The sequence below is a fragment of the Enhydra lutris genome, unplaced genomic scaffold (assembly GCF_002288905.1).
Source record: "Enhydra lutris kenyoni isolate GAN:26980312 unplaced genomic scaffold, ASM228890v2 scaffoldscaffold21, whole genome shotgun sequence".
NCBI lineage: Eukaryota > Metazoa > Chordata > Mammalia > Carnivora > Mustelidae > Enhydra > Enhydra lutris.
In genome coordinates, this window is record NW_019154105.1 from 2001711 (window position 1) to 2028237 (window position 26527).

At 43.0% G+C, this 26527-nt stretch overlaps 1 protein-coding gene across 2 annotated transcripts in view; it reads left to right on the forward strand.

Annotated features, from left to right (window-relative positions):
* Positions 1–309: 309 nt before the first annotated feature.
* LOC111149130 (protein kinase, cGMP-dependent, type II) overlaps positions 310–26527 on the forward strand; it is an 85682-nt gene continuing 59464 nt past the window's right edge. For both annotated transcript variants that reach the window (XM_022506064.1, XM_022506065.1), the window contains exons 1-2: positions 310–770; positions 22834–23000. In XM_022506064.1, the coding sequence (XP_022361772.1) occupies positions 310–770; positions 22834–23000 (628 nt within the window). The remainder of the gene's footprint in view (positions 771–22833; positions 23001–26527) is intronic.

Here is a 26527-nt window from a genome sequence, read left to right on the forward strand (position 1 = left end):
GCTGTCCGGGGAGAATGAGCAGAGAGAAGCGCAGGGAGCTCGGACCGCTGGCACACAGTGCTTCGGTGTGACACCTGTGCCATCGTGAAAGGGACAGGGAACAGCAAAACCAAGTGCCAGCTCACGAGGAGGTGAAGGAAATCAGTGGCTCGCTCGCCGCCTGGAAGCAGCGGCACCACTGCCCATAGTGCTGACCCACGGGGTTCGCGCTTATGATCCAGATCGGGATGAGGCGGGCGGGCCGGGACGTGGGTCTCTCCCGCACTGGGTCACCCCGATTCTCTGCCTTCTCGCAGGTCCTGGAGCAAGATGGGCAATGGGTCGGTGAAACCCAAGCACCCCAAGCACCCCGATGGCCGCGCGGGGCCCCCGGGGGTGCAGGCGCTGCGGGCCAGGGTGGCCGAGCTGGAGAGCGAGCTGCGGCGGAGGGAGGCGGACGTCCAGGAGCGCGAGTACCAGCTGAAGGAGCTGCGGGAGCAGCTGGCCAAGCAGACGGCGGCCGTGGCGGAGCTCACGGAGCAGCTGCAGGCCAAGTGCGTCCAGCTCAACCAGCTGCAGGACGTGGTGCGCTCACAGGGCGGCGGCGCGCCGCAGGCCTCGCCCGGGAAGGCGCCGCTGGACGTCCACCGCGAGGCCTCGGGCTTGGTCTCCCTGCACAGCAGGCGGGGGGCAAAGGCCGGGGTGTCTGCGGAGCCCACGAGCCGGACTTACGACCTCAACAAGCCCCCGGAGTTCTCCTTCGAGAAGGCGAGAGTCAGGAAGGACTCCAGGTGAGGGGCGCGCGCTCCGGCCGGGCAGGGCGGGGCGTTCCTCCGGCCGCTTCGGGGAAAGGGGACACGACCCCTCTCGGATGTGGACACAGGGGGCCTCCAGCGTGGGTGGGTCCTGGAGAAGGGCCCCTCGAAGCTGAGCTCCCCTTTCCACGGGGGAGGCGCTCAGCCGGCCCTTGGGATGCGTGTACCCGGGAGCTGAGCTCGCGAAGGTCACGTCGGTCATCCTGAGCGCCCCGAGGGCTGCGTGGAGGGGGTCCCAGGAGGCCTGCCCGCCGGAGTAGGCTTGGATGCGGGCACGGATCACCGTGCATGGTCAGTGTGCGGGCTCAACCCTGCTGCCCGCACCGACGGTAAGCGTCAGGGAAAGGAAGAAGTGGGATCCTCAGAGGGGGGCGAATTCGTGCTCACCCCATGGCGCGGGCGGAGCACCACGGCCCGCCGCTGTGTTAGATGCCCGGCGGGTGTTAGCGCGCAGACAGGCGCAGAGCCTTCCTGGGGGAGACCGCCGTCTACACAAAGACCAGCGGACGCGGGGTAATTACTAACTGGGATAAATGGTATGATGGGACCAACGGGATCAGTATCGTGCTGGTGTCTGCAGTCCCGGGAGAGAAAGGCAAGAAACAGCACAACTGGGGTTGTCCTGGAGGCCTAGCTGACGAGGTGATCTTTACCTCAGGCCTGAAGGAGGAAAAAAAAAGCCTGGATGGGGTGGAAAGGGCATTTCAGGTGGAGGGAACAATCAAAAGAATGAATTTGGAAAATAAAGATGTTTATTAAGAAATTATAAATGTTGATGATAGCCTTCTTGTACGTGCGTGCATGTGCACGTGTGTGTGTACATTTCTTTTCCAACTGAAGGTTGGGTTTCCCAAGCTGGGAAGACTGACTAGAAACAACCCAAGTTAGGGTCTCTTTTCTGTATTATTTTTAAGTGAATGAACATTTATTAGTTGAAATTAAATCTTTCACCTTGATAACATCTTGGCTGAGCCTGGAACTCTTGAGCAAAATGCAAGATTTGTGAATCTAAAACAAATTTTAACTTATTCATAAACACAAGTCATATAAATCAATGTAAAACATCTGACTTAAACAAATAAATGATTAATTTTGACAACAGAATTACAAAGGGAGGTTTAATTTATCAATTTGTTGACAGTCACATAGTGCGTGATCAATAAATATTTGCTAAGGAAACAAGTCACACTGGGTTATTAATCATAATACTCTGTGGCTGAAAGAAATCTGATTAATATTAGAGTTCAGAAGAGTTTGCTGTTAAAAAAAAAAAAAGGAAGAGTTTGTTGTAAGCCAAGGCTTTTATTATCAGTTGGTTTAGGAAGGTTGTATCTACTCCCTTTGCAAAACTAATATTTATTTTTAATGGTGTGGATTTGTGGATTTGTGCTGGAAATCATCTAATCTTCTCTTTTGATATAACAGATATTTGCATATATAGTAATATTACATATTATGTAGTCTATTATTATATGTATGTAATAAGCACAGTATATTATTTGTCCCACCAAAAATCTTTCAAATAGGAATGTTCTTATATATCTAAGAGAAGCATCAGAGAATTTAATAGCAATTCATCTTCTTTGACCTGCCCCTACATATTCTACCAGATTTCTCTTGAGCAGAAGTTGTGTTCATTCTTTTGTTCCAAAGACTTGTCCATCTTGAGGCAGAACACCATTCTCCTGGTGTTAGGGAACTGGACCATCCAAGTTAGGGAACTGGACCAAACATATTCCTTTGTATAAAATTTCTTTCTTTGTATTTCTTTATTAACTCTTTTGTAATCAGGAAAAGAAATCAGTAGTTAGGTGCAGTCAGTTTCTGAGCCAAACCACCTGTCTATAGTGAGTGGGACACAGGAGGGAAAACATTAGAGCTCTTGAATGAGGACTAAAAACGACTCTCTTCATTGTAAAGGCAAGCCATGGGTACAAGTCTACGTTGAGGCCATGATGAAGAAGTAGGCTAATGGCTTTTTTTTGTTTGTTTTTTGTTTTTTTTAATGAATAAGTCCTGAAGAGACCAAACTAGATCATCCCTGTCCTAATGTTCCCTCATACACTTCCAGAAAACATGTGGCTCTAAATTGAAAAAAAATAATTAGAATTCGGGGACCATCCATTCTTTTTTCATGGATTGGTTTGTGCCCCAGGTTCCCTTGCAGCAGTTTTTGCCTCAAGTTTTCTTGCGATCTCCCTTGCAGATGTCTTTCTTTTTAAGTTTGGAACAACCGCCTAAATATAGAGGCTAACATCGTCACGTCAGAGACTTTAATTTCCAGCTTTTTAAAAATCAGTCAGCATTACAAATCATTTCCCAGTTTCAAGTAGTTCTAGTTTTAGAGAAAAGCCTCAAGTAAACTTTGGATATTATTATATATCTTTCACAGAGTCTACCAAAAATCTTGCGAGAAACAATTTTCTAGGAGCGAGAGCATTAGAAAAGAGGGGAGCGTCTTTAATTGATAAGAGGATGGCACTCGCTGGCTTAGCTACTTTTCCAAGCAGTTACTGGCGATATTAGAGAATTTAACGTATCCGTCAACATGTTTCCTTCATTGATTTTGAGGTTCTCATGACTTATTTGTTGAGCTCTATAAAGTTTCTTGGCTGATTTTATGACTGAACTTGTTCCTACTGATAAGTGGCAACAACATTTTGGAGTCCCTGCTTCCACACCAAGTCAGAAAGCCACTGAACGGCTTTTTGGTCTTTTTGTCAGCAAGAATGTGTCCGATGAGTACCGGACTTAACAGTGAGCAGGAAAGTGAGGGGAGATTCCCAGCCCTCTTGCCGTCAACAGCGCTAGGCATATACGATGTACCTGCGGAAACCGTGAGATAACACTGGGGGACGACAGATTTGTGACCTGAAGATTCAGATTCAGTAATTCATGAGAAACTGGAAAGCCCAGCCCCGGTACTCTGTGAGCTTGCTGGGGCCCGTGCTCAAGGTTATTGTAAACGACAAGTGAACCTCACTAACGACCAGACAGCCCACTTATGCCAGCTTTGCTGTCCCGTACCCATCAAGTGTTCCCGTGGGGCTTGAAGGGGGAACTTAAACTGTATAGAGGAACAATGTATGTACTGTAGTGGTGCTGGGAAACTCTTAACTCAGTGCTATTTGATAGGACTTTCTGCAGTGGCGGATGTGTTCTATAATCTGTGCTGCTCAGTGTGGTAGCCAAGAGCAAAATGGGGCTGTGAGCACTGGAACTATAGCTAGTGCCACGGAGGAATGGAATATTTATTTTAATTAACTTTATTTTATTTTTTTAAAAAGATTTCATTTATTTATTTGCAGAGAGAGAACAAGAGAGTAAGAGCAGTATTACAAGTGGGGCGAGTGGGAGAGGGAGAAGCAGGCTTCCCAATGAGCAGGGAGCCCAACGTGGGCCTCGATCCCAGGACCCTGATCATGACCTGAGCCAAAAGCAGAGTCTTAAACACTGAGCCGCCCAGGTGCCCTGTTTTAATTAACTTTAAAATGGAATAGCCACGTGTCTGGTGGTTACTGTATTGGATGTTGCAGTTCTGGATTACGTAGTATGCTTTAACCGAAGTAGAGCTGACGCACAATGTTATGCTAGTTTTAGGCGTACAGCGTCGTGATTCGACCACTCTAAGGAATGCTGTGCTCACCTGAAGCGTAGCTTCCATCTGTTGGGTCTATAGGACTATTACAATACCAGTGACTATGTCCCTACGCTGTGCCTTTCATCCCTGTGGCTTCCTATTTCCAGAACTGGAAGCCTACACTCCACACCCCCCTTCATCCAGCCCCCATCATCCTCCTTTTCAGCAATTACCAGTTTATTCTTTGTCTTTATGAGTGTGTTTCTGTTGGTTTGTTCTGCTTTGTTTTTTAGAGTCTGCATATAAGTGGAATTATATAGTATTTGTCTTTCTCTGTTAACTTATTTTACTTAGCACAATACCCTCTAGTTCCATCCATGTGGTCACAAACGACAAAATCTCATTCTTTCTATGGTTGAGTAATATTCCGCTGCATACAGACACACCACAGCTTCTTGATCCATTCATCTGTTGATGGACACTTGGGTTGCTTCCATGCATTGGCTGTAAATAAGGCTGCAATAAACATAGGGATGTACGTATCTCTTAAAACCAGTGTTTTCATTTTCTTTGGGTAACTACCCAGGAGTGCGATTACTGGATTGTGTGCTGTTTCTGTTTTAATGATTTGAGGAACCTCCACACCGTTTTCCATAATGGTTGCACCAACTTACATTCCCACCAACAGTGCACTAGAGTTCCTTTTTCTCCGCATCTTGGCCCACATTTGTCATTTCCTGTCTTTTTGATACTAGCCGTTCTGACGCGTGTAAGGTATGATCCCTCATTGTGGCTTTGATTTGCCTTTCTCTGATGATTGGTGATTTTGAACATCTTCTCTTGCGTCTGTTCGCCATTTGCAAGTCTTCTTTAGAAATTGATTGTGTGTTTTTGACTGGAACTGCTATTTCCTGAGATGGGAATTATGACCTAGAGAAGTTTGGCAAAAGTATGTATACAACATAGGACTCGTATTTGGTTCCAGGACAAAGCCACAGCAAATGAGAATGTGCTTGTCAGACGGAGGTGAGCACAATGTGGGATCACTCTTAAATGGCACTGAACCTGCAGTGTATCATGGCCTTTTGTAGCGACTTGGCTTTGTATCCACTGACCATTTTTGACTTCAGAGGCATACAACTATGTGGGCACAGAGCCAGTTTCTATTACAGGTACTTAGCCTTACTGAAGTATCATAAATTTTGATGAGTCAGAGCACTACGGTGTATCAGGTGCTCTGATTTCTGACTTAAATTTATTATGGCAAACAGCTGGGGATTTAGAGCTGGAAGAACCTTTACCGCAGAAGAGGGGAGACAGGCAGGGGAGTTGCCGAGTATGTCACGGTAAGTGGCAGGGCTAAGTTTAGGACCCAAGATTCTTGACCTTGAAAGCAGTTCGTTTCCTCTACAATCCTGATTTTCTTAGAACTCCCCACAAAAATCAAAGCCCTCACGTCAGACAGTGTGGGCACCTTTTCACCTGCTTTATTGATGGATAGGAAGAGCATGGGTGCTTCCTGGCTCCTTCCAAGCGGAGCTGAGCAGAGCTTACTCACTCTATCAGTGCTTACCAAGTGCTGGATCCTCAGGGATCATGCCTGTGTGACACAGGGAATGGCTTAGATCTCCCTGATAGTGCACTCTGATATCTATGGAGGGGCACGAACGGGTTCCCAAATGAGCCCAGCGCTCTTCAGGGCTGAGAACTGAATATTAGTGGCAGAGGAGGGCAAGGAAGCATTCAGATAGCGTTTCTAGTCATGTCTGACCTGCCTTGAGCACCAAGACAACCATGGACTCAGAGGTCAAACCTTTCCCTGAAATTAAATTTTCCGTTTATGTAGACATTGTTTAGCAAACTTCAGCATCGGCAGAGCAAAATTACAAGCTCATGCTGCATGTCTGGCGGAACACAGGCACATTAATCAGAGACATCTGGCAGGTTGCTAGTATGACTGCCTTTCGCTAAGAACGCAAACACTATCATTTGAAACTATTGTTCTTCCCTGAAAAGGAAGGATAAAACAAAGACTTGCCTTCTGACTTCAGATGTTGACTCTAGTTTTAGGAAGGACAATTAGTTTCCTTTGTTACTCCCACCACAGGAGCAAAATAGGTAAAAGTAGAAAATGTTGGTGAGTCATCCATGGAAATAAGATCTACATGAAGGGATCGAGAAGGAGTGTGGTTGTTATCATCTGGGTTTCCGTCCTGAAGCGGGGCCGAGCATTTGAGTGTGTGTTACGGAAATGTGGCTTCTTTACTGGACAAAACTGCTTGTATGGAATGACCAGTAGTAGTAATAATAATAGCTTTTATATGTCACAAATTATGTGCCAGCCACCATTCTGGATGCTTCACAAATACTGAATTATTTAATTCTCACAACAAACCTATACTACAGATAGTATTATTACACTGCCATTCTATGCATGAGGAAACAGGCATGCAAAATCAAGTATCTTGTCCAAGATTACACGGCTCTTAATACCAGAGCCAGGATTCAACACCAGAAACTCTGCTGTCTCAAGTCTGTTCCAACAACTCCAATATACCACTTTTCCAAGATGAAAATTACATTTTGGTTGGGAAACCTTGTAAAAAATTAAATATGTAATTAGAAATGGATGCGTTTCTAGTGCTTTGGTTTTGTATGATTCCACACAGCTCCCGGCTACTATATCTCCCTGAAAATGATGCTTCCAGAAAGTACCGTCCTGCCCTCAGTTTGCGGTAGAGAAGCATGTGCTGGGATGGGAGAGAAAGAAACTTCCTTTTTTTTTTACTTCCATGAAATCATGACTAGATGTTGCTGCTTGAGAGGTTCTATACCCAGATTTCACGTAATCGATTATTAAAGATTTGAAGGAGTGTACGTACAGACTTTTGCTAATCAGTTGGACAGTTAAAAATTTGTATTTAATTGTCTTCACTTGCGTCTTCCAAAAAGCAGAAAATGAAACTCTCTATATAAGGAAAGAAAGAAGACAAAGTCCAGTTGTGCGGTGATCTGATAGCCAGAGGCTACGGGTGAAGGCAGAGGGTGCTGTGTCTGGCGTAAGTGGTCAGCACGTTTGAGAACGGGGGTTACGTTTTCCCGCGGTGGCCTGCAATGAGACACCCCGATCAGACCCGGCTATGCAGGAATGCGTGAGAAAACGTTACTGGTTAACTGCTGGGGGTCTGTTCCTTTCTCGTGGAGACAGGAGACTTGCCTGATGAGGTGGGAGTTGCTTTTCATGGCACCAGAGAAAGAGAAGTGGAAGCTCAGAGTAGTTCAACAATTTTCTGAATTTGCTCAAGGTCGTGGGATCGGTAGTTCCCTGAACCAGGATTCACATCTGTGTCTGCCTGATGTCAAGTGCGAGCTCTCCTCCACAGTGTGTGAGGCAGGCACAGCCTGCCGTGGGAATGGCTCCCCCTGGAGGTGTGCGTGCAGGGAGGAGTGGAAAGGGTGGTGCTGCTTAAAAAAAAAAAAAGGTAGGGGAGAGTTAAAGAGCTCAGACAAGTTGAGGAACCTCCTAGAATTAGGTAGCGGCTACCTAGACATCTTGGTGACCTTAAGGAGGCTTAGGCGGACGTTCTCATTCCTGGCCCCGGTCCCTCTCACTTCCGGCCTCTGACCCGTCGTCTTTCTCTCCAGCAGCCCAAGGCCCTGGGCCCCCCTCACTGTGCACCCGCAGCCGGGTGGCCTCTCGGCTTCTCAGATGGCCTTCTGCTGGTTTGTGGCCGCCCTTTGCCCCGCTCGCATTATCCTCAAATCTTCTGGTCTGCCCGTTGCCAGGTGTTGGGGAAAAGGTCTCATTAAGCCTCGGAAAACACTCGACACCCGAGGCCTCACTGCTGGGAACAGTCCAGAGTCCAGGCGCAGGTGGGCGCGCCCAGCTGCCTCGGAGCGGTGCCCGCGCTGGCGGTCTCCGCGCCCCCGGGTCCTGGCACGTGCCCTGCTGTCCTCAGACCCCATGAGAGCCAGCAGCCGTGGCTAGCAGCTGGGTAATGGCCAAGGTCTCCTTCAGTCCTTCGGGTCAACGGCTTCAGTTCAGTAACTAGAACCTCTTACTCAGCCAAGCTCATTTTTAATTTCGTTTTCTCCTTCTTTTGCTTCCCCTTTCTGTACGCCCGTCCTGTCTCTCCCTTTTCTATCGTGTACTTCTCGTCGGTCCCCCTCATCTTCCTTCATCCTCAGCCAGTGGCCCCCAGTGCCGATTTCAAGTACCTGCTCCAGGCCAGGCGCACCGCAGCGCGACCCCGGTTGGAATTCTCTCTGCAGGTTCACAGCCGCCTGCTGGCTAAGTATTATTGTCCGAGGCTTGGCAGGCAGAAGTCACCGGCCCGGGCTCACCGTGCAGTGCCGTGAGCATTGTGACGTCCCCCGGATGTCAAGACAGATGCCACCTAACCAGAGCCTCCCTGAAGCCTATACTCGTTCTATTGTACTTGCTGCGATCTCACTTCTATGATGTTGGCCACAGTCTGTGGGGCTGCTGGACTGCGGATAGGTTCCTGCAGATGAACCGAGCGGCTCTGGCTTTGAACCACCGTCCTGCAGGCCTGAGAGGAGCCTCCAGCTGCCCTCACTTACATCTTCTAAGTGTCTTCTGAAATGCGCTACTCTGTTCTGACCCAGTTTTTTCTTACAGACATTGCATGTCCTTCTGGACACTGCCCATTTTCTGGTTAGATTCACAGGAAAGAGTACAATAGAAACAGTACAGTCCAGAAAACAGTGACCTTGGATCAGAGGGAAGCATCTCTACTGAACTTTGCCTGAGAAGCAGCATAGTCTGCTTCCCGAGAAGCCTCCCTTTTCTCTCTGGAAGCCTGAGCAGCTCTGCTCCTGTCCCCTGACTTTTTCTAGGGTTTAAATTGCAATGGAATTCTCAAGAAAGGGAACATATCTGAAGCCAAGGGCAAAGCTTTTCGGTTTTTAGACTCTTTTTTAAATTTTATTTTTTTAAATTTACTTGACACACAGAGAGATCACAAGTAGGCAGAGAGGCAGGCAGAGAGAGGGGGAAGCAGGCTCTCTGCTGAGCAGAGAGCCTGATGCGGGGCTCGATCCCAGGACCCTGGGATCATGACCTGAGCCAAAGGCAGATGCTCAACCGACTGAGCCACCGGGCACCCGTCGGTTTTTAGACTCTTTCTAGAAGTACCTTGTCTGTGGAAGATATGTTTCTTATGTTTCTTGTATTTATTCTTTGATTAAAGCTGTTTCCTTCTCTTAAAATCTCATTTTAAAATAATTTACCTCCTTCCCTCCATGTTGACTCTCCTTCAGATTACTTGCTAGTCGTAGGTATTTTAGTGTAGCCTTGTTTAACAGGTTTTTGTTAAGTTTTTTGTTTTGTTGTTGTTGGTTTGTTTTGTTTGAGATATACAGCCAGAAATGACCAGAGGGTGTCTTGTATATAATTCAGACTAAAATGTGAGCAGTTGGGAACTCTCAGTGTCCATTTAATGCTTCCCGGAATGTATGTTTATCATGTCCATTAATTTTAACTGGTAACTTTCAAGCCACAGGGGTTTGAGCATCCCTTTGGGGATGATAGATCAAGCTCTTGGAAATATGAAGGAAAGAAAGATCTGTAGCTTCCAGTCCCTTCTTTCCAGGTCAGATGAGGAAAAGGGAGGTAAAAGGCGAGAAAGGTATCACCTGAAATTTCTTGGAAGAGAAACACTGGGAAAGCCAGGGGTATTAGTTTCCCTTGCTGAGTGATGAGCCAACATGAACCTAGCAGCTTAGCAACACATATTTGTTATCTAGAGTTTCCGTGGGCCAGGAGTTGAGGCACCACAATTAGGTCATCTGCTCAGGATTTCACACTGTGAAACTTTTGACTGTTTCACTCTGACTGTTGTCAAAGAGTCGGCTGGCTGTGTCCCTTCCTCGAGCTTTCTAGTGGAAGAAGCCCTCCTCCAAGCTCACGTGATTGTTGGCAGAATTCAGTTGCTTGTGGTTGTAGGACTGACGTCCCCATTTTCTTGCTGGTTGTCAGCAGAGGCAGCTCTCAGCTCCTAGTGGCTGCCCGGAGTTCCTAGCCGCATCCTTAGTGGCTGAGAGTTCCTAGCCGCATCCTTAGTGGCTGCCCGGAGTTCCTAGCTGCATCCTTAGTGGCTGAGCGTTCCTAGCCGCATCCTTGCTCCCAGACCCTTTCACAACATGGCAGTTTCTTCTTCAAGGCCAGTTGGAGAATCCCTTTATAGTTGATTAAGATGAAATCTTATATGACACACAAGGGGTGACCCTCCCTTCACTGTTGCTGTATTCTGTTGGCAAGGAGCAGATCGCAGGTTCTACCTCTCTCAAGGGTTGGGGATTATACAAGAGTTTGACACAAGGGATTGGAGATCACGGAGCCATCTTAGAACCAGGCCCTTCTGTTTTTCTGTTGTGAGATTCCCCGGGTAAGAACGCCGGCCATGCTGGAGATGCAACGCTGTACGTAAAAATCCAGAGGCTTGTAGACGCGTGTCTGTGGCAGCAGGCTGTGAGCTATGTACCGTAGCCCAGACGTGAAAACAACCCAGGTGTCCACTGATGATGGGATCAATGGGTAAATGAAATACAGTATATACATATAATGAGATACTATTCAGCCTTAAGAAGGGAAGGAAACTCCTTCCTTTTTTCATGCTATAACATGAACGAACCTTGAGGACATCATGCCCAGTGAGTAAGTCAGACCCAGAAGGACAAACATTGTGTTAGTCCACTCACATGGCATACCTAATCGCATTTGTAGAGACATAAAGCAGAATTGGAGGTTGCCAGGGGCTGGGAGCGGAGAATGAGAGTTATTGTTTAATGGGTAGAGTTTTAGTTTGGGAAGATGAAAAAGGTTCTGTAGATGAACGGTGGTGATGGTTGAAAAACAATGAGAATATCCCTAATGTGACTATACTGTATTCTTAAAAATGGTTAAAATGGTATAGTTTGCAAATGTGTGTTTTACCATAATCAAACAAAAAATTCCAGAGTCCTGGGGCTGACTTGACAGCATTGGCCCCGATGTGCTAACCCACATGCGGGTTCTGTGTGGTTTCCCGGGAAGAGGGAGAGAGGGTAACGATTTTCTTATTTCTGTGTTTGTTTGTAATATTGCAGAGGAGAGTAAGATACGGAAAACTCCTACAACAGACATTAATTCGTTACCGTTTGTTAACCAGCCACTGTTAATTACTTGATAGGAATTGACCGACAGCTTCACCAGCCCACAGTGGGTTTCCAGTGCAGTGGGAATCGAGAGGAGAAGGACAACTTTTTTTTTTTTAATTTATTTGACAGACAGATCACAAGTAGGCAGAGAGGCAGGCAGAGAGAGAGACAGGAGGAGGAGGCAGGCTCCCCGCTGAGCAGAGAGCCCGACGCGGGACTCGATCCCAGGACCCCGAGATCATGACCCGAGCCGAAGACAGAGGCCTTAACCACTGAGCCACCCAGGCGCCCCAGAGGAGAAGGACAACTTTAAGCGCCCTTGCCTTTTCTTGTTTACAGCCATAATTCGTAGCCTTAAGCGCGCATTGTAATCAGCGGGGGAGGATTTAAAAATACTGACCCTTGAGGTTTAACCGCCAGGGGGTCTTACTAAATTGGTTCGAGGTGAGCACCCTGGGCACCAGGATTTATACAGCCTCCTCAGAGGATCGTGATGTGCAGCGATGATTGGGAGCCAGTGTTTTGTTACAGGAACAAGCTTCCTACCGCCGCCTCCAGAGACGTTCAGTTCGACGACTGAAGAGCAGGGCTCATCGCAGACTTATGACGATTGTGCATATCGTTGAGTGTGTCAGGTTAACTCCCTTGTAAATTTTGGTTGTTTTTAACGTTTCATTATTAAACTCTGTTCTTGGATGCTCGTGGGAATAGGCTCCTGGGCACACATTTAAGAGAGAGAGAAGTCTTTGCCGTGAGCATGAAGGAGCAGTAAACGTGATTAAATCACAACCGTATTCAATTACATGGCAATAGAGTGAGCGAGCGGACAGGAGAAAGTCGTGCTCATTTTCTGATTACGCACGGAGTGATCTCATCGTTCTCAGGCTAGTTTCTCCAAATCATAAACTTGTGCCTTTATTAGTTTTTTTTTTCTCGTTGGTTTATTGCTCAAAGCATATTTGGGGGAAGGAAGTGAAGAGATGCTTAATTTGCTTATCGTCTGTGGCTTGTTTACGAAGTAGCAACACCTCTCCTCTCCATTCTTGTCTGTACCCATAATTTGTAAACTTGGGGAAAGAGTAGGAACTTTCATAGCCCATTAGCATTCTTAATCTTTTGAGTTCCTCTGGGCTCCAGGTGCACTCGTAGGTTTTGACTCCTAAGAGGATGAAGAAGGCATGGCCACGCAGCTGGAGACCACAGTCTCCTTGGGGAAGCTAATATGCTTGCGGCTTGTGCAGTTTGCATTTTAAGTAGGTGTATAGAGGAAGGAGGGAGCACACTTTGCTTGGTGGGATCGGGGAGGGCTCCATGGAAAAGATGAATCCAAGCTGGGTTTTGAAGGAGGCATGGCCGGCAGAGAGACAAGGTATCTGGCACATTTGGGGACCTGTAAGCAGGCTTGTAAGAATAACAGCTATCCCTTAGGTAATGTATCTTACGTGCAGGGCGCTGTTCTTAGAGGTTTATACTGCGAACTCATTAAATTGTCGTAGAAATCCTATGACCTGTGGACTGTGTTTATTGTAATTTTACAGCTGAGGAAACTCGAGATTAAGTAACTTGCCCAGGGTTCCACAGTTCCTAATTGGCAGAATTAAGACTCAAACCCTGGCACTGCGGCTCTAGATCCCGTGCCCTTGGCAAATGTGCGTTACAGTACGCTTTCTCTCTCTGTGTGTGTAATTGAGCTACGACGTGCCGTGTGAGTTGCATGGCCTCAGCCTCTCTGCTCACAGGAAACCCTTGGTAGATAAGAAAGAAGGCAGCAGGCAGAGGCCACTGGCCCCTACTTTGCCCTGAGCTTATGCAAAGAAGGTTGCGGGATACGCTGTTGCCGAACAGAAACAAACAATGAGAACACAGGCCTCTAACGTCAGAACTGGAGAAAAGATGGGGGACCCTAACGTAACAGAACTGTTGGTGGACTTTGACCAACTAAACTTCCTGAAGCAAATTAAAGGACAGAAATTTATTGCTTCCAAGAATGTTGATTACATAGGCAGAGGATGTAAAAGGATTATAGGAGGTTCTGGGTGTGCATTCTGAGATCCAGCCTGGTGGGAGGAGCTTGGAAGTGAGCTGGGTGTCTCAGCAGCGCCTCTGTGTGCATCCCTGGTTTCTAGAACTTTTCCCGCTGCACTCTCCCACCCCCAAAACACATGCCGTTGCCGCCCCCATTGCTGGCTACTACAACTGTCATTATCTTACTAACGCGCGATACTCCTGTGAAGCAGATACGATTCCTGTGCTTTCTCCGCAGCGGAGTCTGGGATTTGGAGAGTTCAGTAACGTGTCCAAGGGGGCACCGTGAGCAAGGGGCAGAACAGATTCGAACGAAGGATTTTCTGACTCCAAATTCGTTTACACATTTTTTTCCACATTTTATTTTTTTGATTAACTTTTCACTGAAGTACGCAAATCATAAAGGGAACAAGCCCATGTTACCCCCAGACAACAGCACATTCCCCGTTCCTCAGTCCCCCTTTCTCTCTTCTAACCTCTACCGTTATCCATCTCACAGGTAGGCAGGGTCAGTGCTAGGACTATCACAGATTACTTTGTGCCTATCTTTGTATTCTTTGAAGATTTGATTTACTTATTCGAGAGAGCATGCATGGGTGGGGCGAGGGGCAGAGGCAGAGGGAGAAGCAGCTCCCCCCTGAGCAGGGAGCCCAACGTGGGGCCTGATCCCAAGACCCCGAGACCATGACCTGAGTCCAAGGCACATGCTTAATTGAGCCACCCAGCTCCCCAGTTTATTTCTGAATTTTATCTTAATGGGTTTATAGACTAACCTGTTTGTTTTACATAGTGAGAGTCACTTATGTTATTGTGTGTGGCAGTAATTAATTAATTATTAATTAATAATAATGACTTATTAATTATCAGTGCTATATAGTGTTTATTGGATGTTATGCCACAGCTTGTCAATTCTACTATCGTCGGGCATTTGATTGATTTAGCAGTTTTGAGCAAGGCTGCCGTGAACATTTTTGCATGTCTCTCTCCCTCTGTATATCTGTCTGTATCCGTATGTGTCTATACATACGCACTATGTCGTACGCATGTGATTTATGACGGTTATGTGCCTAGGAGAGGAACTGCTGGGTAGTATTTTCTCTAAGCTCACATGTAGTACAGATTGCCACATAATCTTCCGAAGTAGTTGAACAAACACAGACTCCGTCCAGTAACCTGTAAGCATGAAGCTACTCTGCGCGCTCGGTGCCTCTGGCGTTGTCAGTTGTTTCTTGTTTTTTGTTTTGTTTTGTTTTTTTTTTTTTTTTCTGTTTTAGCCATTCTGGTGTGTACGTTGTGGTATCTGGTTACGGCTTTGGTTAACTCTTTCTTGATCTTTAACAAGGGTGAGCTGTTTTAGGAATACGTACTTTCCATTGATGTCTGGTTTCCCCTAAAGCTCTGTAGTACAACTACTGTCTTACATGAAGGCTCTTCGTTCATGTAGGTGGATTTTTGAACTTTCTCCTCTGTTCCAAAGGTCTTCTTGTTCCTTCTTGTGCCATGAGTTTATTTTTCTAATTACTTTGATGTCTAGTGAACCTTGACATCCTTTACTTTAAGTCTCCCAACTGTGTTACTGCTCTCCCGTGTTGCGATGGCTTTTCTTGGGCCTTTTGATGACCAAGAATTTTAGAATCAGCTTGTTAATTTTCATAAAATTTTTCAGAATGTTGACTGAGATTTCATCAAACCTGATCTGAGTAGCACTGACATCATTAAAAAATTTAGTCTTCTCATCCACAACTATGGTGTATGTTTCCATTTCTTTCATTTCTCTTAAAATTCTGTACTTCTCTCTGTAGAGGTCTTACACAGTTTTGTTAGATATAATCCTGTATATTTAATGTTTGTTATCTTTTTAAAGTGATGTGATTTAAAATTTTTCATTTTTAATTATTTGATGCTGGGATATAGAAATAAAATTGAATTTGTTTGGGGACCTTGTCTCCAGTTGTTGGAATCACTTGTTAATTTTGATAGTTCACCTATACATTCCTTTGAATCTTTCACTTACACAACGTGTCTTTAGAGAGAAGGATAGGTTTATTTCTTCTTTTCCTACATTTACATCTTTGGTATTTTTTCTTTTTTTCTCTTTGTGTATGTGTGTGTGTGTTTTTCTTTCTTTCTTTTTTTTTCTCACATTATTACATTTGCTCAGACTCCTGGTTCAGGGTCAAATTGAAATGTCTCATTTCTGATACCTGGAGGAAGGCTTTCAATATTTTACCATGTGATATAATGCTTTCTGTTTTTGTTTTGTTCTATATGTAATCTTTTATCAGATTAATGAAATTCCATTCCACTCTATTCCTAATTTGCTAAGAGCTTTTTTAAAATTTAGAAATAATATACAGGTGTTTAATTTTATCAAATGCTTTTTCTGCATCCAATAAGATTTTACTAAATTTTTAAAAAAGATTTTATTTATTTATTTGACAGACAGAGATCACAAGTAGGCAGAGAGGCAGGCAGAGAGGGGTGGGGGGAAGCAGGCTCCCTCCTGAGCAGAGAGCCCGATGCGGGGCTCGATCCCAGGACCCTGAGACCATGACCTGAGCCGAAGGCAGAGGCTTAACCCCCTGAGCCACCCAGACGCCCCTTTACTAATTTTTTTTATCTTTATTCTTTCTACGTCGTTAATCACATTAATTTTTCTTTCTTGTGATGTGAATTTTGTTATCAGCCTATTCTCATACTCTAAAATAAGGTGGAAAGAATTCTTCTTTTTTGTTTTCTGAAAAAGATTATGTAAGATTAATGTTATTTTTTCCTTCAGTGTCTGAAAAACTTAGTGGTTGGATTTAGAATTCCTTTCGTGAGACCGTTTTTATTTTTGGTTCAATTTTTCTAATTGCTAAACACTTTTTTGCTTCTTCTTTTGTCATACATGGTTTATTATATTTTTCTCAAGGTTTTTCATTTCACTTAATTTTCAGGAGTTGATTATACTATATATCCAATCATTTCTTTTTATATCTGTAATATCTATAGTAATGGATATTTATTGATAATTATTCTCTCTGTCTCCTTGCCTTGCCGTGAATTCCTCAGTTTTGTCTCTTTCTAAAGAAACCGTTGAGGGCTGTGTTGATTCTCTTCATTGTTCTTTTTTTTTCTATTTTACTATTTTCTGCCTTCATTTTATTGTTTATTTCCTTCTCCCTTTTTCTGAGCTCACTCTGCTTTTCTTTTTCTAGCACTTATTTGATTTTATCTTCTTCTTCCTAGTATACCTATTTAATACTGTAAGTTTCCTTCTTAGCACGACTTATGTACATCTCACAAGTTTTGGTATGTCACACTTTTATCATTTATTTCAAAATACTCTTTGGTTTTCTTTATGATTTGATCACTGATCGGTGGGCAATTTAGAAAAGTATTGCTCAGGGCACCTGGGAGGCTGAGTCGGTTAAACGTCTAACTCTTGTTTCGGCTCAGGTGGTGATCGAGGGTTGTGAGATCAAGCCTTGTGTTCTGCTCTATGCTGAGTGTGGAACCTGCTTGAGATTCTCTTTCCCTCTCCCTCTGCCCACTACCTTCCCCCGTGTATCCACTCAAGCATGAACTCTGTCTCTTAAATAAATAAATAAATAAATAAAATAAAATAAAGAAATATATAGGGGCACCTGGATGGCTCAGTGGGTTAAACCTCTGCCTTCGGCTCAGGTCATGATCTCAGGGTCCTGGGATTGAGCCCCGCATTGGGCTCTCTGCTCAGTGGGGAGCCTGCTTCCTCCTCTCTCTCTGTCTGCCTCTCCACCTACTTGAGATCTCTGTCTGTCAAATAAATAAATAATATCTTAAAAAAAAACAAATATATTGCTCAAAAAATGTGTTACTCAATTCTCAAACATTTGAGAATTTTTTGATTATTTTTTGTTGCTGATTTCTAGCTTCATTCTGCTGTTCAAAGAACATACTCTATTGCTGAGACATGCATTATGGCTTACCATATCGTCAATATTCATTAAGGTTATCATGCATTGAGAAGAGTGTGTATTCTGAATTTGTTGAATGCAATCATTTACTTTATTTTATTTTATTTTTGGAGAGGAAGCTGGGGAGGGTCAGAGGGAGAGGGAGAGAGAGAATCTAAAGCAGGCTCCATGCCCAGTGCGGAACCTGATGCCAGGCTTGGTCTCACAGTCCTGAGATCATGACCTGAGCCAAAAGCAAGAGTGGACCCTTAACCAGCTGAGCCACCCAGTGCCCCAAATGCAATTGTCTAAGTGAAATATCAATGAGGTCAAGAAATTAAGTTTGATAGTCACCTGTTTAAAACCGTGTTCTGACTGATTTTTGTCTCTTGTCCTGTTGGTTACTTAAAGGGATGTATTAAAATCTCCCAAGACAATTGTGGATTAGTTTATTCTTTTATTTTTGCCAATTTTGTTTTTCGTATTGTGATGCTATCTAATTAATTGCATACAGATTTAGAATACCTGTATTTCCTGATCATATCAATATGAAATATCCATCTTTATTTCTAGAAATGTGTTTTTCTAGTTACCTATATCAAGAAACATTTTCTTTATAATTGGTGTTTATATAATATAAATATCTCTTTCTACCTTCTTTTTTTTTAAAGATTTTATTTATTTGACAGAGAGAGATCACAAGTAGACAGAGAGGCAGGCAGAGAGAGAGAGAGAGAGGAGAGAGGGAAGCAGTCTCCCTGCTGAGCAGAGAGCCCGATGCGGGACTCAATCCCAGGACCCTGAGATCATGACCTGAGCTGAAGGCAGCGGCTTAACCCACTGAGCCACCCAGGTGCCCCTCTTTCTACCTTCTTACTTCCAACCTTTCTGTATCCTTATCTTTAAGGAATGCTTCTTATAAGTAACACACATTTCATATTTCCCTTTTATTTTATTTTTCAATCTGACAGTCTTTTCTTTAAATTGCAGTATTTAGTATATGTATCTTTAATGTAAATACAAATATTTACTTATTACCATAGTAGTATTTGTTTCTTATTTGTTACACTTCTTTAGTTTCTTTTTCTTTACTTTCTTGACATTTTCTAGGGTTGATTAGATGCATATTATTATTCTGTTTTCTTTTCTGTTAGCTTTCTAGTTAAACATTATTTGGCTCATCTTATAAGGATTACCCTAAAGTATAACATGCTTCCTTAATTTAGTAAATTTCTAAAAATAGATTAGTGCTTTTATCACTTCCTGGACCTTAAATTATGTTTACTGCCATCTCGCCCACCCCACGCACAGCTTCACTGTTGTTCTCAAACATTTTAAAATCCTCGAGGTGTTGCTGTTACTTTTGTAAAGATGAGCTTCCTTTGGTCATTGATGCCTCTTTTGTCCGTTGCTCTTTCTTCCTTCTAGCATCTAGTCGTTTCCATCTGGGGTCGTTTCTGTTTGTCTGGAGCTCTCCAACATTATGAGTCTGTTGTCAATGGAATGCCATTTTGAAATGTATTCGTTTTGCTTTTACGTTTGAAGGCATTTTCACTGGGTTAAGATAGTGGAAATAGGCATTGTGAAGCTCTTTGGAGAAATCCCATTGTCTTCTGGCTTCTTTTATTTCAGTTGAGGAGTAAGTCACCTAACTCCTTAACTTATTTACTAGTTGTTTGAGGTAATTGTTGCTTCTCCAGTTGCATCCCAGGTTTCCCCTTTCTATTTGGTTTTCATTAATTTGACTATGATGATCTTAGATATGGTTTTCTTTGGATAAGATTATTTGAAATTCTGTATCTGATACCTACAATATGTTGATCTGTTAGGTCTCTTTCTATTGTTCTTTTGGTTTTTTTTTTTTTTTTTTTTCCTCTTGGTCTTCACTCATTTGGTCTTTTCTCTTGGTATGCTGGATGTTTTACCACATACTCTTTAGGGGAAAGCTCTAGAGAAAATTTGAGTCTCTAGATTTTGTGAATATCCTGGAGAAAACACTTACCTTTGCTTGTGGCAGGCAGTCAGGCTAGGAACAAATCATTTGAACCAAAATGGGATTTGTCACTTTGAAGTTAGTGATCAGTCTTTTCCAGAGCTAGCCTCTTTTGGGCTGGTGCTTACTCTAGGTACCGCCCTATGGATGTTCCCTCTGAAATCCTGGGTGTTTACCAGGATTCTTTCTTCACGGTGTACTTTGAACATTAACTTTGGTCTTCCTAGTCCTTTGAGACTGCCAAAACTCTGCTCAGTGCTGGGTACAAATCAACAAATGCCTTGAAGGGAAAAGCAGAGGTGAATGTCAAGCTCATATTTTCTTGTTGATGACAGCTTTTCAAGCTGTGGTTATGTTGATAGGTGCCCAGTGCTTTCAAACAAATTTGTGAATATCTACTTTAGCTTTGGGAGTTGTACTGTGTGAGCAGGGACAGTTGTTTTGGTAACAGTTGGTCTATCATTGTTGGAGAAGGAGTGGCCAAGTTCATACTCTTAGTCACTGCTATGCTGCCTCTTAGACATTTTAAGAGAAGACCCAGTCCTTCAAGAATTTATAATTTGGGGCACCTGGGTGACTCATTTGGTTAAGCTGCTGTCTTTGGCTCAGGTCATGATCCGAAGGTCCTGTGATTGAGTCCTACATTGGGCTCTTTACTCAACGGGGAGCCTGCTTCTCCCTCTGCCTGCTGCTCCCCCTGCTTGTGTTTGCTCTCCTCCCCCTCTCTATGTCAAATAAATAAATAAAATCTTTCTAAAAATTAAAAAAAAGAATTTTAATCTTGTTTGGAGAAAAAGTTATAGAGAGAACCCTTTTCTAATAGTGGGATGTTATAATAGGGTTATACACTCAATTAAGTTAAAAGGATTTGGAAACTCTTTGAGATCATGGGCCATGCTTAGTTAATTTTTACGCCCCAAGTAAATGTTTGATAAAGTTTGTTGAATTGAATAGACATGGATACAATACTCTAGGAGTTTAGAATAGACTTAAAGGATTGTGTGAGCTACAGCACCTGGGCAGGTCGGCTAGATCATAAAGGGAGAATTATAAAGCTTGAGCTGATTGAGGGAAGAAGAAATTAAGTTAGAGGAGAAAACAGAGACTCAGCCTAATGATAAAGCTGGCAGGCATATGAGGCCATGAGGATACCAGCCTATTGAAGCAAAGGTTTTTTTTTTGCAAGTAAATACTGGATGGATGGAGTGGAGTCATGTGGTGTGAAATGGTGAATACCAGATTGTGGGATGTTGCTTTTCTTCTATGGGCAAAAGGGTTTTCAGACTGCTTCCATGGAATGTTCATAGAAGTTAAGCCAAAAGAAGAAATAAATAAAAAAGACACTGAGGTTTGGAAACATTGGTTTAAGAGATTCGTTTACTGGAAGATTTCTTTGAACTCTGAAAGTATGCATTGTGAATTCCAAAATTGTTCAACTCAGCACACTTTTGCTCATAAAGGAAAAGCACTTCTTGGAACATATTTTGGGAAATTAGGCCATGTGGGCATTGATGAAACACTGGCTGGAATGTTAGGAGAGCATTAAAGGCCTGTGAAAGCTGGGGCCTTTTTGGCATTGTTCAGATGCTTGCTCTGAGAAGAACATGTTGTCAACATATTTTCTCGATATATATCAGCTGAATGAATTATTGGCTTTAGCAGATGAGGGGAAAATGAGATCAGGATGAAGTCAGTTTTTAGCAAGAATAATCTGATAATAAAGTATAGAATCGACTACAGGGAAAGAGGCTAGAAGCTGAAACTCTTTTTAAAAAGAAGCTATTAACATTGTACAGACCCAAGTTTTTTTCTTGGACCGTGGTGACATCCTTGAAAACGGAAACTGAAATGAGTAACTGATATTTTTGTAAAGAGACATGACAGGTTTGGTGATAGGTTAGTTGCAGGAGGAGGTAAGTTCTCCGGGTACTCAAAGAGTTTGTGTGGCTCCAAGGGTGATGGAGTCACTGGAGGGCAGAAGGAATTTCTTCATTCTGTCTTCTTCCCATAACCTCATGATCTGATGGGTGGGGTCATCCAGGAAGGAGCCAATCCATGAAATTTTACTTATGTTTGAGAACTTTCTGTGTAGAAAAATATGACAAGTTTTTTTTTTTTTAAGATTTTATTTATTTATTTGTCAAAGAGAGAGAGGGAGAGAGAGCGAGCACAGGCAGACAGAATGGCAGGCAGAGGCAGAGGGAGAAGCAGGCTCCCTGATGAGCAAGGAGCCCGAAGCGGGACTCGATCCCAGGACGCTGGGATCATGACCTGAGCCGAAGGCAGCTGCTTAACCAACTGAGCCACCCAGGCGTCCCAAAAAAATATGACAAGTTTTGAAACAGGAAAGCTAGTGGCAGGAAAGAGTTTGAAGGAAAGATGCAGAAAAGAAACCCCTATTTTTAGAAATCACACTGAGTTTGACTGAAAGCAAGTGTGTTGTGCAGGGATTCTAACAGCCCACGAGGCCGCTTTCCTGCCGGCTCAATAGTTCTATGATAACTATGGAAAAGTATGTTAATTAAAACTTTTTAAATTTACGGTAAGGAAGATTGGGTAATTATTTTGAGCTACTTCTTTTCCAAAAGAAAACAGAATGTTCAAGGACTATCAACAAGAGGGCCTTGGATTTGGGAAATGACTAGGTTATGAGATTGGAAATGTATGTTCTGTCTAGTCTAGACACACTGAGGGTCAAAACCTAGGTGAACCCAGCCTGCCACAATCACCCTCTGTTTCTGATCAAACCTAGCATGTCCCAAAGGGGCTGACTTCTTTAGCTCAGAAGAGGCAGTAGTCTTCCAACCCTCGGACTTAGATTGAAATCCTAGGGGTATTAAGTTGCTTCTTACTTTTTAGTCCATTTTTCCAGAAAGTAGGAATAGTAATTATCTCACAGGAAGATTAAATAAAATATAAAATAACTTCTACTATAGGCACTATGCATGCAAATGTACATGAATAAATGCATCCTTTGTGGTGGTCTCTTAAATGACCTTCGACCAGCCAGATTTTCTCTCCGTCTAAAAAAAATCATGTATCCATTACTATTACAAATATTATTAAATATGTTAACCTAGAGATCTTGAGAGATGCTGCGTGTGCGATGGCGACAGCTGGGAGTGATAAAACTGATGTAATGCCGATTACAGAAAACTATTCAAAATATTTTTAAAGGTTTTGTATGTGAAGTATGGTAGTTATAAGGGTCCGTGTGGGTGAGGCCAGAAGAAAATTTGTCCCTCCTGGAAAAGTGGTAAGTACATAGGTGGTGATATTAGAAATCTAAATAAAGTAAATCTAAACAACAAAACATCATTTTCATCAATGTCACTTTTCATCTCTTTCCCATTACGCCAGTGAGAAGAAGCTCATTACAGATGCCCTTAATAAAAACCAGTTTCTAAAGAGACTGGATCCTCAGCAGATCAAAGACATGGTGGAATGCATGTACGGGAGGAACTACCAGCAAGGCAGTTACATTATTAAGCAAGGAGAACCAGGAAACCACATCTTTGTGCTAGCAGGTGGGTTTCACGGGTTTTTCCAGGTATCATACAACAATACTTTGCCTACTGTCTTATGATTTTTTACAAACATTTATCAAAGTGCAACACTGGTTGCTCTGTGTATACACAACATCACAGATCTGAGTTCATGAAATAGTAACATGGTCAATCTAATCATTCTGGTGATGGTGATGTTTACTGAATGCTTTTTCTATGTCAGGCCCCTGTTAAGCATTAATAGAGGGATCTCATTTTACCATCTCACCAACTCTGTTAGGCATGTGCTGTTATCTCCATATTCCAGACTTGGACTCTGTCACAGAGAAGTTAAGTGACTTCAGAAAGGCCACAGAGCTCCCACGTGCAGATGTAGGCAGTCTGACTTGAGCCGGTACTCTCGGTCACAGGCAACTTGCTCAACTACAAAAAGGCACTTCTATTCAAAATATTGCTGCTCATGTGGACATTTTTAGGTGGTTGCAACAGGATAAGGCAAACAGTTATTTTTGTGGTTCTGTGAAGTACTTTGGTTATATACAAATGACTTTAAAAGATAATTTAGGTACATGTAAGCACACATGACTCAAATGGAATGCCTGAAGATTAACACTGATGTTTTAAGAACCATTTAAATGGTTTTCTACATATATCCTATAGGAACATGTTTACATGCTGGATAGATTTTAAAAATCAGATAAGCAAAGGATTTCTTAAATGCATATCAAATGCATGCCTTATATGGTACTTAAAAGTTATTTTAGATACAAAAGCAAGATATGATCTGAACAGGGTATACGCTTATTGAACACCTTATCAAATTCTGAATCACCCACTTTTTGAGTTTTAGGGAGAAAGTTAAAGCAGCTTAACCAAATGGAGTGGTAAACTGAGATTTCCTGTGACCTTTTATTTTCTACTGCTGGTTCCTGGCAATCTAAGAATGCTTTTATGATCCTTGTTTCCTTAGGGCCTTAGGGATGGAACAGAAGTTGCCTATTCAAACAAGTTAATAAACATGTAATATTCTATTTATAACCGTATGAAAGATTGTTTTCATATACTTTGATTCTTTAGACACTCTATTCCATAAATATTGGTGTTTATTTGCTGTAAACATCTTTGTAGACACCCTTAAAATTACGCAGTCATTCTCAAGTAATTATTCTACCCAGGAAGTGAATTACGGTCTGAATTTAGCTAGCCTTCAAGTTTTTAGGGACAGAGATCCAGAGCAATTTCCCCTCTTTCAGCGTTTTTCTTGGCCATTTCACTTCTACTTTAGCAACACCAGAAATTCTGACAAGAAGAGATAGATCATTAACCCAACAATTTTCATGGACCTGCTAGGAAAGGATGAGAAACTCATGTCATCCCATCAGGTTCCTTGCCAGTGACTCCAGCGAAAGGCGAGGGCAGAGAAGAGTTAGGACAGAAACTTGTTTCAACACAGTCATAGATATCAGGGCTAGAGCACACACGACAATGAAAATTGGACCATTTCTTATTTTGAATTGATTACAGTATTATCTAAGGACTGACTTGCCTGATGTAATTGATGGAGCAAATTAATTAAAAATCTCCCCTTTATAACATACGGCATGAATAGTCCATAATAAAAGCATATTTGGCTTAAACTTCTGATATTCCATGTAATTCTTCAGTATTGCTCAAGTACCATGAGTCATCACCAATTAGGAAAAAAAAAACTTGAAATGCATGACAGTCCATGATATCAACTCAACGGTACTACTAAGTGCTTTCAATGGAGTAGAATTTAGTTGTAATGAGAAATTATTAAATTTTGTATCATGTCTGTAGGATTTGGAGCCAAAACAGAGTTTATTTCTTACTACAATTTAAGTTCTATCAGAGTAAGTATCTTTTGTGTTTTGTCCACACTGTCTCGAAGGCTGTTGGACCAACCCCTGGTACAACACAGGTACTCAAATCCGATTTGGTGAATGGATGGTTGGAGGGAGGTGACCCAGAGCTGCTTGGTGGTGAATTGGGAGAAGGAAAGAGTAATTCTTCAAGGGAAAGAGAATGACCCCACCATTTTTCTTCCTTTAAGAATGTAGGTCTTTTTAGCACATGACTGTTTGTTAGGCAAGGTTTTATTCACACTTGTTCAAGGGGAAAGGAGGAGAGAATCACCAGGCAAAGGAATTGTGAGGAGTTTGCTGTCTTCCCCTTCCCCCAACTGTTGCCTAGATAAAGATTGGTGTCAGACCCTTTCTCATTTTTACAAGACAAAACATTTTTTTAGATCTATTTTAGGTTTGCAACAAAGTTGAGAGGGAGATACAGAGATTTTCCTTACTCTTCTCTCCCCACACATGCATAGCTTACACCATTATCGACATCACTGACCAGAATGGTCCTTTTATTTATTTTTTATTTTTTATTTTTTTTAACCAAGGATGAACCTATATTGATACTTCATCAGAGTCATCTTAGGGTTCGCTCTTGGTGTTGCGCCTTCTGTGGGTTTAGGCAAATGTTTAGTGACATGGAACCTAACATTATAATTCCATGCAGAGCATTTCTCACTGCCCTAAAAGTTCTCTGTTCTCCACCTGTTCCTCTCAGCCAACCCCATGCCTGGCAACCACTAATCTCTTTGTTTTTCTGCATCATTTCCCTTTTCCAGAATATCTTATTGCTGGAATCATGGACTGTGTAGCCCTTTCGGATTCACTACTTTCACGTAGTCGTGTGCACTTAAGTTTCCTCCTGGTCTCTTCCTGGCTTGATCGCTCCTTTCATTTTAAGCACTGAGTAATACCCCACTGTCGGGATGGACCACAGTGTGTTGTTCATCCGTTGAAGGACACCTCGGCCGTTTCTCAGTGCTGGCAGTTACAAATAAAGCTGCAGTAAACGTCCGCGTCAGGTCTTTATGTGGACCTGAGTTTTGAACTTCTTCGGGTAAATACTAAAGAGAGCAGCTGCTGCATTATATGGCAAACTCTTATGTTTAATTTTATAGGAAATTACCACACAGTCTTCCAAAGTGACTGTCCCACTTTGTGTTTCCTTCACCAGTGGAGGAGCATTCCTCTGGCTCCACATCTGCACTAACATTTGGTGTCCTCCGTGCTCCAGGTTTTGTCATTGTACCGGGCGCATGGTAGCATTTTACTGTTGTTTTAATTTGCGTTTCTCCGATGACATAGGATGTGGAGCATCATTTCATATGTCGATTGGCCATCTGTGTCTCTTCCTTTGAGAATGTCTGTTAAACTCTTTGGCCCATTTTCGAATGAGACTGTTTGTTTTCTTTTTGTTGAGTTGTAAGAACTCTTTGTATATTTTGCAAAACATTCTTTGATCAGATGTGTCTTTTGCAAAAATATTTTCTCGCTGTCTGTGGCTTGTCTTCTAATTCCCCTGATACTGTTTTTCTCAAGCATTTTTCTTATCAGCTTCCATTTGTTAATTTGTTTCCGTGATTGAGGGGAAGACCACAGTGGAGGTAAGGTGAAGTTACTTACCCAGGGTTACAGCCAATGATCAGTCAGTGCCAGACAGTCAGACTCCAGGGC